General features: G+C 41.4%; 1 protein-coding gene across 1 annotated transcript in view; it reads left to right on the top strand.

Moving 5' to 3' along the window:
* Positions 1–13,997, top strand: part of FGD5 (FYVE, RhoGEF and PH domain containing 5) — a 178,231-nt gene that overhangs the window by 138,638 nt on the left and 25,596 nt on the right. The window contains exons 6-10 of the mRNA XM_051982882.1: positions 114–274; positions 2,137–2,293; positions 3,428–3,512; positions 6,597–6,647; positions 8,806–8,864. Of these exons, the coding sequence (XP_051838842.1) occupies positions 114–274; positions 2,137–2,293; positions 3,428–3,512; positions 6,597–6,647; positions 8,806–8,864 (513 nt within the window). The remainder of the gene's footprint in view (positions 1–113; positions 275–2,136; positions 2,294–3,427; positions 3,513–6,596; positions 6,648–8,805; positions 8,865–13,997) is intronic.

Here is a 13,997-nt window from a genome sequence, read left to right as displayed (position 1 = left end):
TCCTCATTACCTCAGTCACCCCCCCAGATACTCAAAGATGTATCTGTCCAACACAGAGATGACCTTGGTTCTGTTGGGTCAGCACATTGTTAACCGGGTGTCTTGGATTTCAGGATTTCCATGAGGCAATACTAAAAGCCCTAAATGAAGAAACAGAAGACAATGAAGAGTCCCTGGCCAGAAGTGAGCTGCGACAAGGCTTGAGTGAGCTTCCAGCCATCTATGAACTGCACCAAGAGATCCTGAGTGAACTGGAAGAGAGAATCCTGAACTGGTGAGTGGCTTCTCTTAGCCTCAACCTTCTTTCTGATGTTCATGTTTTTGAATTACAATGATCAGAGAGAAAGACAGACAGACAGACAGACAGAGAGACAAAGAAACAGAGAGAGACAGAAACAGAGAAATAGAGACAGAGACAGACAGAAGCAGAGACAGAAGAAGGAAGAGAAGGAAGAAGGGAGTCTTCTACAAATACCTTCTTTCATTTTTACCTTTCTAAATCCAATTTTTCTTGTACAACAAGATAACTGTACAAATATGTACACATATATTGTATTTAACATATACTTTAACATGTTTAACAAGTATAGGACTGTTTGCCATCTAGGGGAGGGGGTAAAGGGAAGGAAGGAAAAAGTTGGAACAGAAGTGTTTGCAAGGGTCAATGTTTAAAAATTACCCAGGCATAATAAGCTATAATAATAATTTTAAAAATACTTTCCATCATAAGTACCATGAAACATAAATAATGCAATTGTCATTGTCCCCATTTTCTAGAGGAGGAAACTGAGATTCAAGGAGAAATGAAATTATTTCCACTGTCACATGGCTACAAATTGGCAGAGCCTGGATTTAAACTTGCTCTATGTACCATATACTATATATCATAGACCATATGTCTGAGGATAGAGTGATGCACAGAGTGACAGAGCTCTGCTAAGCTAAGACACAAAGCAAAAGTAGTAGTGCAAGACCCTAAGGTTGTCAAAGGATTTAAAGCTGGGAGACACCTTGGACCTGTCTAGTGCTAAAGCAAAGATCCTCCAGTCCAATTCCTTCTTTTTACAGTTGAGGAAACAGTTGAGTCCATTCCTAGAGGAGGGAGGGGGAAGACTAAAAAGCCATAGCTTTTTCCAGGTGTTCTAGCCACTGATGGCAACAATAATAATAAATTACAAAAGGATTACCTTTAAAGAGCCCAGATTTAGTGATCAATACAGCTGACTCAAGGAAACCATGGAGACTGTAATGTATGATGGCAGACCTACTAAATACCTAGCAAGACATGACTTGAATGGCTAGAACTATACATCAGAAGCTCATTATCTTTCATGAACTGACAGAGTGCAAATTCTCATACAACAAATGCTGATTATTGTACTATATTATGGAAATGTTTGTTTCGCTCCCCAAATTGAAAATAAAAAAAAAATTTTTTAAAGAAATATCCCTGAGTACACAATCAAGATCTGCTACTGCAAGTGAACCATTAGACCTAATTTTTGCCCTAATTGACTAGATATAACATTGGTCCGTGAAAATTTAAGAACAATGTTTTTATGTCATCCTGACAAACATTCATAATCTCTAGGGCACAAAACACCTTTTTAAAAAAGGAAATTAAGAAATAGTAGAAGAAATAAAAATCATGTGAGAACAGAACAACATACTTATCACTAACAACATTTTGTTTGCTCCTGGAGTGTTACTAAAGCAGTAAGCCAACAGAAGAAGAAGCACTTATATTCTGATACCTTTATATATCTACAAAAACACAGTTATTTTTATTCATGTAACTATAGTCCACATATCATCAAAAATAAAAGAATAAAGTAAGAAAAAGACTTGTTGTAGGACTGTATTCATCTGAACATTATCTCCCAGTAAGAAGAATGAGAGGCTAATAATAATAGCTAACATCTATATATTGCTTTAAAGTTTGCAAAGTGCTTTACATATTTATTTTATCTGAACCTCACTAAAGCCTGTAGATTAAAGCTTAACTTTCCCTCTAATGGCAGGAATTCTTCCACAGGACAAGGATGGGGTGGTTGGAAATCAGAGAGCATGTTTATAGGTTTGCTGGTAATTCTTAAACTGTTTATTCATATTCTTCTCCACTCCATTTTTCTTCAGGGAGGAACAGCCAAAGGTAGCTGATATTTTCCTCACCAGGGAACCAAAATTCGACCACCATGTGGCTTATATCATGAAGTTTGATAAGAATTTGGGTCTACTCAATGGAAACTGCATCAAGTCTTCCCAATTGGCCACCACCATCCGAGAATTTGAGGTAAAGTTCTTCCTCTCCCTCCACTTTCCCAGCTTACTTCTATGTGCACTTTTATTATTGTTGTTACTTGTAATAACTCATGTTTCTGTTGTGTTTTAAGGTCAATAAAGCAGTTGCCTTACAAATAGTCCCACAAAATCGATTATACAAGTATTGAGATCTTCATTTTACAGATGAGCAAACTGGGGCTTAGAAAAGTGACTCACCCATAGTCATGAAACTTATAAATGTTATTACGAGCTTTTGAACCCATTTCTCCTGAAGGCAAGTCCTGCACACTCTCTAGTCCCTTCTGAGCTCTTCTTCTTTGATGTTCCATCTGAACTCAGAAGGGGAGGGAAGTATTGATTTAGGAAGAAAAAGGATAAATTACTATCTTTTTTCCTCTTCATCCTTCCTATGCCTTCTGTCCTTCCTGGTTTGATGGGGCTGAAAGGTCATGGGTTATCATCAGAGCATCACAGATTTAGAGCTGGAACAGATTATTGCATAGCTGAGTCCAACCTCATTTTTCAGAAGAAGGAAACTGAGTCAGTAAATATCTGAGAATAGGATTTGAATCAAGGATTTCTTGACTCCAAATCTAATGCTCTAGCCACTACACCACAAAAGAGATATGAGCCTGCAAGCCAGGAAATAATTTTTAATGAATTCTGTGCCGATTGTCTGCATAAAGTAATGGTTGGAACTTTGTAGGGATAATCAGGGTAGGTTCCCTAGAGGAGCTAACATAGAACCAGATTCTCAAAGATGCTGAAGGCTCTGCTGGAGGTTCTCAGTGATATCTCACCATATCATGGAAGTTATTCTGGGCTCTCAGAGCCTATGGGAGAAGAGCCCAATGTCCCATAAGTCTTGGCAAGTTGGAAAGATTTTGAGGATAGCTTCAGTTGCAAAGGCTGGTCACTACAAAAAGGGGCTCTAAGACCATCTTCTCAGCTTTAGAAGAGCTGGGACCTGCTTCACTGATGAAATCATAGTTAGTCAAGTTGGGGAAGATTGGGAGAGAAGTAGATCTGGAGTGGAGGGGACTCAGAATAGAATTCACAGGAGTCAGAGAAGCCCTAGGAAAACCTTTCATTCAGAAGGAATCAGGAACTGACCAGAATATTTTTCCTCTCTTTCCCCCATCAGAATCCTCAAAGTGGTGGCCAGGGTGTGAAGCATCAGCTCCTGAAGGTGGTAGAGCACATCTTCCAGTATCAAGTTCTCCTCACAGGTGGGCCTGAGGAGGTCACCAGGGATGTGGGCATGGCAGGCCAGGATGGGCTGAGGATAGTTTTGCAGGCTGGGAGGGAGCATTGTGGGTGGAGGAAGGCAAACTTTGTCATTGGAAACAGCTTTCTGCTTTCTGAAGACCCCTGTGAAATCTGAAGTCCAACAGTATAGCAACAAACTTAAGTGGCGTATTCAAGGGTGATGATGTTAATGACGATAATTAACATTTATAAAGTGTTTAAGGTTTGTAGAGTGCTTTATATGTGTATGTATATGTAATATATACATTTACGTTTGCACACATGTATAAACATTTCATAATTATGGGTACATGTAACAATTTCATAAGGAATTTATTATATATTTCCTTTGTTATAATACACATATTATAGTTTATATATATACATATATTATATATTACATTACAACATGTTATATATTATATATTATGCATATATTTTATGTATTTATAAAATCTCACTTGATCTCCATAACAACCCTTTGAAATAGTTGCTTTTATTATCTTCATTTAATTGAAGAGAAACTAAGACTGAGAGAAGTTCAATAAATTGCTTTGTAAATAAATATCTTGGGCAGAATTCAAGCTCAAGTCTTCATTCCAAGTCCAGCATTTTGCCTACCACACCAGAAGTTGTGAACTTACTCCTTTTTCCCCATCATTTCCCATAAAACTGAGTGCTGCCAAACCAGATTAAAACACTTAACAAAATAAATTAAAATACAATATAATGTCAATTTGTGGTTTTCTAATATGGAGACCATGTCTATTGGAATTGACCGACTGTATCATACCCCCTAATTGCAAAGTGATGCTTCTCTCCTCCCATAAGTTCCATGGAGCTCTCTGTCTGACACTTCTCTAGGAACGATTTCAGTAGGAGGAAAGAGATTGTCCTGGGGCTGAGCAAGGGAGAGAGAGTTAGGTAATACCATCTGGGATAGCTGAGAAGAGTTCAGGGAGCATGTGAAGAGAGGGGAAGATCCAGCATAAGAACTGTGCCCCATCTTTGTTCTGAATCATCAATAAGCTGTTAGAAGGATAGCAGAGCTTGGTATAAGATCCATTGTCAGTCCCCCATCTGTGCTCCTCACTGGAGCCCATGAACCCTAGAAAAAAATATCATTCAACATCATGGCAGACTTGATATTTTGAACTGTGCTATTGGGTATGTGAAAATCACAATCAATTCCAGGTAAAATTTAATATCTAAATCTGCCCTATATTATCCCAAAATATTTCAATGAAAGAAAAAATTGCATTTCACTTTTTGAATATGAGCAATTACATAGCACTTTATGATTTATAAAATCTCATTCCCACAATAACCTGGTGAGGTAGCTGGGATAAGCATTGTTTTCCCCACATTTTAGATGACAAAACTGAGGTCCAATCTCCAGAAAAGTAAAATATCTTGTCTATGATCACACAAGTAGTTAATGTTAGACCCTGGACTAACTTACCTCCAGCATTTCCCCTTTTTGATAGTGAGCAGGATGTTAATGGGGGTGTGACCATGGGGGTGGAACTGGGGGTGAGATTGAAGATGGTGAGATAACATGGTGATGGCCTAGGGATGATGATGGTGAATGGGATAAGGTGGTGATGGAATGATAATGGGCTGAGGTTAGTTTTGTTGGTGATACTGGTGAGCATGGTCATGATGATGGTGACGGTGATGGGGATAGTGTCGTTGAGGATGGTCACCATGATAGTGATAGTGGCAGAGTGAACCCAATGGTTATGACACTCATGGTTATGGGGAGGACAATGGTACTGATAGTGCCGCTCATATGGATCCTGTTTAATGGCTCGTAAAGTGTTTTTTGCTGCTGATGATCATGGTGACAACAGTAGTCACGATGATGATCAGGGCAATGATGAAACAAATGACAGAGATGATGGGGCGAGACCGTAATACTGATAACTGAGGCGAGTAGAGATTAGTTTTTAATTTTTAAAGTGGAGAGTTTAAGCTAGGTGACTGAAAGGGACTACAGTCCAAAGCATTCAGTACAGAGGCAGAGAACTTAAACATAGGCTTTTAGTTAACTAGGGTTTGCAAACAGAATAAATAACCTGAGTATACAATCTGATAGGGGAAACAAAGGCAGATAAGAGGGGCAAGGACTCAGGGAGCATGGACAAGCCATAATTCCAGGAAAAGATCACAACTTAATCCTGACAGCATAGGAGTCAAGCAGGACAGGAGACAGCAGGGCATGGGGCAATACTCAAAAGGAGTGGGAATCATCTTAGCAAGGATAGAGATAAGGTGTGTATGACACAATGGTATGTAAAGGAAGTCAGAGCTTCAAGGCTTTTCCTGGGCTCTTTTCTGAACTCAATTTTCTCAGTCCTAATTGCAAGGAAGGGGGATGGCTATGGCTTATTATTCAGGATTCAACAAGACAGGGGCAGAAGAGGGGAAGGAGGCTAAACTCTGATAATGATGACCAGGATCTTAATGTTAGGGAACCGAGAATGGTGTCAGTCATCTGATGGAGGTCACAGCACTGATGAAAGTGGTGATAATGGTGCTAGGTGCCTAGGCTAATTCTCTAGGCTAATAAAAATAGGAAGTTTGGTTATTCCATTTGTACTATACTTACTTCCTTACCAGTGTACAACATCTGTGATCCCATGCCATTCCTCTTCCCTTCTCCCCCCGCAACCTCTCAGAAGACTATAGGAAGCAGGGGCTGCTTCATTTTTGTTTTGTATTCCTAATACAACTCTTTGCACAGAATAGACATTTTGTACATTCCCCACCCCTCGTCCAGGCAATTGGGGTTAAGTGACTAGCCCAGGGTCACACAGCCAGGAAGCATTAAGTGTCTGAGGCCACATTTGAACTCAGGTCCTCCTGACTTCAGGGCTGCATCACCTAGCTGCCCCTTAGTACATTCTTCTTGAACTGAGTTGAATTCTATCCTTGAAGTAGAAGAATTCAGTTGTCTTTTAATCTTTTCTCTGGATGAGAATATGGGGTTGCCGACTCTGGGATTAGGTGATTAAGCTCACCTGGGAAGTAACTTTGTGTTTTAATTCTCATTCTTCCAATAGATTATTTGAATAACCTTTGTCCAGACTCAGCAGAATATGAAAATACCCAAGGTAAGTACAGAAGACTTAGTTCTGGTTAGAAGTCGATCAAATCTTCCTCCCCCCAGGTTGGTTCAATTAACCTGACATTCCCTCCTGGCTTTTATGAATTACAGCATATCCTTCTTCATGAAACACATTGGGAAACTATGAAATTACTAGCTTCTGGTCCCCAAACTATTTCTCACAAGTTTTGGGGATGATTACGAGCCGATTATAGGGAATTATGGAAAATCTGCGAATTCCCAAATGTGGTTGGATTAGAATAATTTTTAAACCCAAAGAAGAGAGAGTCACGGCCACGACTTGGGGAGGAAACAGTCTTGAACCTGGAAAGCTCTATTATTGAAAAATAGACAATTTTCCCTCTATTCCATAGCAATATCTAGCTCATGTCTTTAGCACGATCTCATCATCTGGTGCTCTCATCATCTTCTCCACCTGAGTTGCCCAAACCTCAATGTTAGAGACTAGTTGGACTCTGAAGTCTCCTTGAATAGATAGGAAACTTTCTGAGAGCAGAAAGCCCTTTTCTGGCATTCTTCCTGATGGGATCCTCCTGGGACTGCACATCCCAAATTTTCTGAGCCAGAAGTCTGTCATGCTCATTCAAAAAGCACTTTCCACACACTCTCAAGCACTGGGCACTGAAGGGATTACTGAAAGGATTTAATATCCCTTAATGGAGACATGCATCCTTCTCTCAAGAAACATTTTAGTAACAGAGATGAAGCAACCCTTCAGGAAGGATAAAGGAACTATAAAAGTAAGTAAGTACATATGTGAAACACATAAAAAATTAGAAAGAAGGAAAATGAAGTGAAAATGGTTTCTGGTCAAGGAAGACTTCAAGGAGAAAATAATGCTTGAGAGAAGTTCAAAAGACTCCTTTACTGGTCCTCCAAAAGTATTTTGTGTCTGTCTCAGCCTCCTCATTGAGTCTTAGTCCAGAGCTTGATTCCTAGGAATGGGCTCAAGCACTCAATGGCCAAGCCCAAGAGGACCTGGTATCAGGCCCAGTTAGGGGCCCAAGTATAAAAGTCATAGAAGAGCCCAAGGCAGGCAAGCCCCTCGTCAACTAGGATTACTTTAAGTTCTTTGTTTAATTTTTTTTTTTACTTAAGAGTATTTTTTCCTATTGCACATATAGTTTTCAACATTCATTTTTGTAAGATTTGAATTCCAAATTGTTCTCCCTTCCTCCCTTCCTTTTTTTCTTCCTAAGATAACAAGCAATCTGATATAGGTTATGTATGTGTGATCATATTAATCATATTTTTGCATTAATTATATTGTAAAAGAAGAATAAGAACAAAAGGAAAAAACTGAGAAAGAAAAAGAAACTGTGAAAATAGGATATTTTGATCCGCATTCAGTCTCCATAATTCTTTCTTTGGATGTGGATAGCAGTTTCCATCACAAGCCTTTGGGGATTATCTCGGATCAATGTATTGCTGAGAAGAGCTAGATCAATCATAGTTGGCCATCACACAATATTGCTGTTACTATATACAATATTCTCCTGGTTCTATTCACTTCACTCAGCATCGGTTCATGTAAGTCTTTTCAGGTTTTTCTAAAATCAGCCTGTTCATTTCTTATAGCAGTATTTCATTATAATCATCGACCACAATTTGTTCAGTGACTCCCCAATTGATGGGCATCCCCCTAATTTCCAACTTTGCCACCACAAAAAGAATTGCTATAAATATTTTTTACATGTAGGTCCTTTTCCCTTTTTTATGATCTCTTTGGGATACAGACCCAGCAGTGGGATTGCTGGATCAAAGGGAATGCACAGTTTTGTAGCCACTTGGGCATAGTTTCAAATTGCTCACTAGAGTGGTTGGATCAGTTCACAACTTCACCAACAAAGCATTGATTCAACCAGTAGTTTTCAAGCACTTACAGTGCTAAGAATGCAAAGAATATTGAGGATGCAAAGAAAAGCAAAAGGGCAGTTCCTGCTCTCGAACTGCTTCATCTCTAAGGGTTTTAGGCCAACTGGTCCTGTCCCAAGGCAGAGACATTGAGGGCTATTGTTATTTTCTGGGAAAGGAAGAAGCAGAATAATGACCCTTGGCTTGCTCGGGAGTTAGAGGGTTGCCAAGTAGGGACTGTGCCCCTTTTACCCCAGAGAACCCACTTTCTGCTCCCTTTCATTCCTCAGATGCTCTGGCCCTCATCTCCAAAGTCACAGATCGAGCTAATGACAGCATGGAGCAAGGGGTAAGTCCTAGACATCCCTGTCCATCCTCCTGGCAAAATCTCTCAAAACAAGATGATGGGATGGTCCCAGCAGTCTGGGCTTGTGGCTCAGGGGAACGAGGAACTCTTCTCTGGAGGCTGAATGATAAGTTGTTGGGCCCTCTATCGCATCTATCCCTCCACAGAGATAGAGTAATAGATTGTTTCAGATCAGTCAGTCAGTCAACCAATAAGTTTTTAACTGAGGACAATTATGGGCAAGGCACTGACCTATATAGCCAGATTCATAAGGAGATATAGAATGTGGGCCCTCCCCTCAAGCGGCTTTTATAGAATAACTAACTTTTATATATAACTAACTATTTATTAACTAACTAAATAACATTACATGGTGTTTTAATATTTACAAAATATTTTTACATACAGTATTTCATTTGATTCTCACAACAACCCTGTAAAGTAGGGGCTATTATTAAGCTCATTTTACAGGTGAGGAAACTGAGGCTGGGACTGGGTAAAGCAACCAGCCCAGTGTCACACAGGTAATAAATGCCTAAGGAGAAATTAGAACTCACTGTGACTGTACTTTTCATTATGCCCCATTATGCCCCATTATGCCCAGTATCCTGGCTTCCTGGGTCCCGTTAGAGGCCTGGGTGAGCCGGCCCTCTCTCATCCCTCCCAGGACAGGATTCTCCCTGGCTGCAGAGCCATCCGGAGGGCACATGGCTTGGCCCCGTGGCCCCTTCCTGCTGAGGGCCTAGCTGGACCTCAGGCACCGCAGGATTTCTCCAAGACTGGTCCCTATGGCCTTGCCCCGGGCAGCAGCTAGAGGTGCCAGGCTCAGCCGAAGCCCAAACTCCAGGGGATGCAGCAAAAAGAGCTGGATGTTCTCAGCTCTCCTCAGTCACAAGCTCCTGACAACTGCAAGCATTTGGGGAACAGATGGGAAGCCTCCCATCATCCCCGCTGAGCCTGAGGTCGGCACTCGGAGAGTGGATTTTCCCCATTTAGAATCAAGGCCAAGAGACCACCCCTCTCCCTTACCCGAGGGCAAGGACACCAGGCAGCGTCCCCAGAAGGGGTGCCAGGGCGGCCAGCGGCTAAACGACTGCTGGCACTGACCCTGGCTGAGAGTTGCAGTTTCTCTAGGAAACAAAGGCCTCCCGTTGTCCTCCAAGCCAGCTGTGCGCAGCTGGGAAGTCCCTCTTCCCCTCCCTGGCCCCAGCTCTCTAGGATGAACGGTTCCTCCACCCCAGCCCTCCTTTGATCTGTCAGCAAATCTGCCTGGCAAGATGGGCCAGGTTTTGTAGATCCTGTTAAAACACTTGTCTCCTTGGCTTCCCCAGGCAGCTGATTCCAGAGGCTACATTCTGGCCTGTCTCAAAGGTCTTTGGGCCCCCTGGGCAACTCCCCGCTGGCTTCAGAGAGGTCCCCTGGCCAGCTGGGAAGGCTAGGACTGCCTTTGGGGTTCTCTTCCTCATTCTCTTTCTGGCACTGAAACTGCAGCTCCCTCAAATCCCCTGTCAGATCATGGCCTTCGAATGGTTCAGCCAGTAGAGATCTTAGAGGTCATTTTGTAAATATGATAAGACAATATGTAAATATTATAATATATAAAATATTAATTTATAACTTTTTATAAAAATAATAATTAGCATTAATATAGTGCCCTCTATGTCCTAAGCTCTTTACAAATATGATTTCTCTTTCCAACAATCCTGGGAGGTAGTTGTTATTAGCATCTCTGTTTTACTAGTGAGAAAACTGAGGTCTGCAGTAGAAAGAGGCAAGATTTGAACTCAGATCCTTAAATTACAAAATGAACTCTCCACTATATCACACTGTTTTCCCAGGGTTCAAGTGTCTGTTCTTCCATTTACATCCTTGGTGACCTTCACCTCTCTGGGACCCAGTTTCTTCACCTGTAAAGCCAAGAGGTGATTTCTGAGATTCTTTATCATTCTGAAGACGTGATGCTATAAATCAAATAAACTTTATAGCTTTGGAAAAGCCTAGAAGTTACTTTACCCTCTCTCCATTCTGATTTGCCCATCTGTGAAATCTGCACTGCTTTCCTTAAAGATTTATCACAAATATTAAAAAAATAACGGATATTATCCCTGCCATATTGACAGGCCGGGGCGAAGGTGACTCAGCATAGCCTCAGAGGGCCTGCTTCTGGGCCCAGCTGGGGTATGAAGGGTCAGCTATAATTCCGGATTAGAACAGAGGCAGAGGCCCACCGATGGTCTGGCCAGTTCTGATATCAGCCTCGAGCTCCAACTTCAATCCTCCTGACTTTCCTGGGGGTTCATTTATTAACCTTGAGTTATCTTCCAGCGGGGACAGCCAGCATATACTACCTTCTTATGGCCCCATCCATCATGTTATAGGAGTTCCCTCAGATGAACTACCTCCTCTCCCCCATTCTGCTTTCCTCCTTTGTACCCTTTCTCTCTCCATTCCTTCTTCATTCTGGTTTCTTAACCTGGGAAGTCCAGTGTAATGGAGACACTAACACTAAATCAGTGTTGGGTTCTGGACCTGAGTCAGGAGACAAGTTCAAACTCTAATCCTGTCAGAGACTTGTATTATTTTAGAAAAATCCCTCCTTATTTTGGGCCTCAGTTTTCTTCCCTGAGGAGGGAAAAGAAAAGGAGGTCATTGAATGAGATAAACTCTGAGGTCTCCTTCGGTACAATTCCATTCCTCTCTTTCACCTTGCTGAATTTATTTCTATATTTACACACACACACACACACACACACACACACACACACACACACACACTCATGTTCCATTCCTCCCTCCATCCACTCACATTTGTCAGCAGTAGATGTCACTCTGAAAACTTGGCCAAGTCCTTCTAATCAATCAGTCAATCACCAAACATCCATTAAATGCCAGATACCTGTGCTGAGCGCTGGGGATAAAAATACAAAGAATGAAATAATCCATACTCTGAAGGGGCAAAACTGCTAATTAATATAATAAAGAGGCTTGACGGAGGTGGTAGGGCAGTGTTTAGCCATTGCTCACATGTGTGGGGCTGCTCAGACCAAACTTTCAATAGTTGCTCCCAAGAAGAAATATTATGATCCTGATCATGGTATCCAGGAGGCAGGGTATCTCTGCCTCTGTAGGGGAGGTAGCATGGCTCAGTGGATAGAGCAATGACTCAGGAAAAGCATCATAGTACTGTGAAAAGAGCAGTCGGCAGATCTGAGTTCGAATCCGCATCTGGTGTCTCATGCTTATGTGATCTCTGGCAAATGGATTCACCTTCCTGAGCCTCAGTTTCCTTATCTGTAAATGAGGCAGTTGGTCTCTTCTAGCTTTACTGAGAATTATGCTTCAGAATACGTTCTAGCTGATGGACTTTAGACATAGCCTTTCCAAGTCTCCTTCCCCTCAGTAACATCAGCCCCCATCTTATAGGGCATCCTAGCAACCCTCTGAATATTAAATGAGGGATAATGTTCCTATAAAACACTTTGTAAGCCAGGGTGTCCCAAAAGTATTGGTGCAGTTTTGAGTATTAATAATTTCGGAAATATACATGCTACAAACTTACCAAAAAAATTAAAAGGTCAATGATTTAAATTTTACATATTATCGTGTTTCTTATCAAAATACAGTATAACTTCACTTTTTGTGCTATACACTGTACTAGTTGGTTTTCAAATTTTGCTAAAACTTTATTCAGCCGCTGCTCATTGCCTGAAAGGATTGAATATAGAATTTTGACATTAAGATCCTCCAAAAAGTGAAGCTTTTATTGTTGTGGTAAGATCCCAAGTAAAGAGGTCTGTAAGAGGACCTCCTCCTCCCCCAAGCCACTGATATGAGAAAGTATCATCCAAAAGCTGTTCCATACACAATGTGTAATGACACACATTTTTGTCTTATGAAAAATTAAAAGCATAGGGGCAGCTACTTGGTGCAGTGGATAGAATACCAGCCTTGAAGTCAGGAGGATCTGAGTTCAGATTTGACCTCAGACACTTAACACTTCCTAGATGTGTGACCCTGGGCAAGTCACTTAACCCCAATTGCCTCAGCAAATATATATATACACACACATATATGTACATATATATATTATTCAAAATTCTCCTAACTAGATAAATACAAAAGAAATATATATACATATATATACTTAAACTTTCAAATGATAGAGGTTTTGTAAATTTGTAATACTTGTACTCTTAGAATCATTAAAGCTTATAGCCACATTAAGACTTTTGGGACACCCTGTCAGCTCTTTTTACGTGTATGTGTGAGTGTGAGAAAGGAGGGAGGGAGGGATGGGGGAAAGAAAGAGAAACAGAGACAGAGACAGAGACAGAGACAGAGAGTCAGAGAGAGACAGAGAGTCAGAGAGAGAGACGGAGAGAGAGAGGAGAGGTGTATGTATGTGTGAAGATGCTGCCAAAATGTGCAGGGCACTCACATGGTTCCAAGTTATGCATCCCATCTACCTTTCCATTCTGATATCACCTTTTCCCTCCATATCCTCTGAAATGTCTCTCACTAATTACTCCCTCGGTAAAGCAAAGTTGGCGCAATGGTTTAACAGAAAAATCATTGAAGCTGGAGTCAGGAACCTGAGTTCAGGATCTATTTGTGCCATAAATGCAGACCATCTCTGAGCCTCAGTTCTTACCTGTAAAAGACTCTCAGGAGGATCAAATGAGAGAAAGGCTGTGAAGGGGCTCTGGAAAATATCAATTGCATTACATGGGGAGCTCTTCCGAGAAGCACTGACCACTCTCGCCTGTCTTCAGCAGAGACACAAGCTTGGTGCTTCCTAGAGAAGGACACTTTAAAATGTCTTTGCCACCAACCCAGCATTACTCTGTGCTCATGTCTCTGGGCCTGGTGCATCTGTGTCCTATTAACCAAGCTCTTAAGTAGCTTCTTGAGTTATGGAATCCCTCTTCCCTTTATGTTGGCTTCCAAAGCAGGGGAGATTGGGAAGGCAGGGGATGGGAGGAGCAAGGCTGAGGGGGACAGAGAAGGAGGGAGACAGAATGGAAGAGGGAAGAAAAGAAATCAAATCCACATGTGGAATGCTTCAATGGCCAAGGGGTAGGAGGAGGAGCCCATTACTCACAACTCTTGGGCTCTCCCTTCAGCCTCCTGGTTTCC

This window comes from Antechinus flavipes, chromosome 1, assembly GCF_016432865.1.
Source record: "Antechinus flavipes isolate AdamAnt ecotype Samford, QLD, Australia chromosome 1, AdamAnt_v2, whole genome shotgun sequence".
Classification (NCBI taxonomy): domain Eukaryota; kingdom Metazoa; phylum Chordata; class Mammalia; order Dasyuromorphia; family Dasyuridae; genus Antechinus; species Antechinus flavipes.
This window is presented reverse-complemented; position numbering and strand designations above follow the sequence as displayed.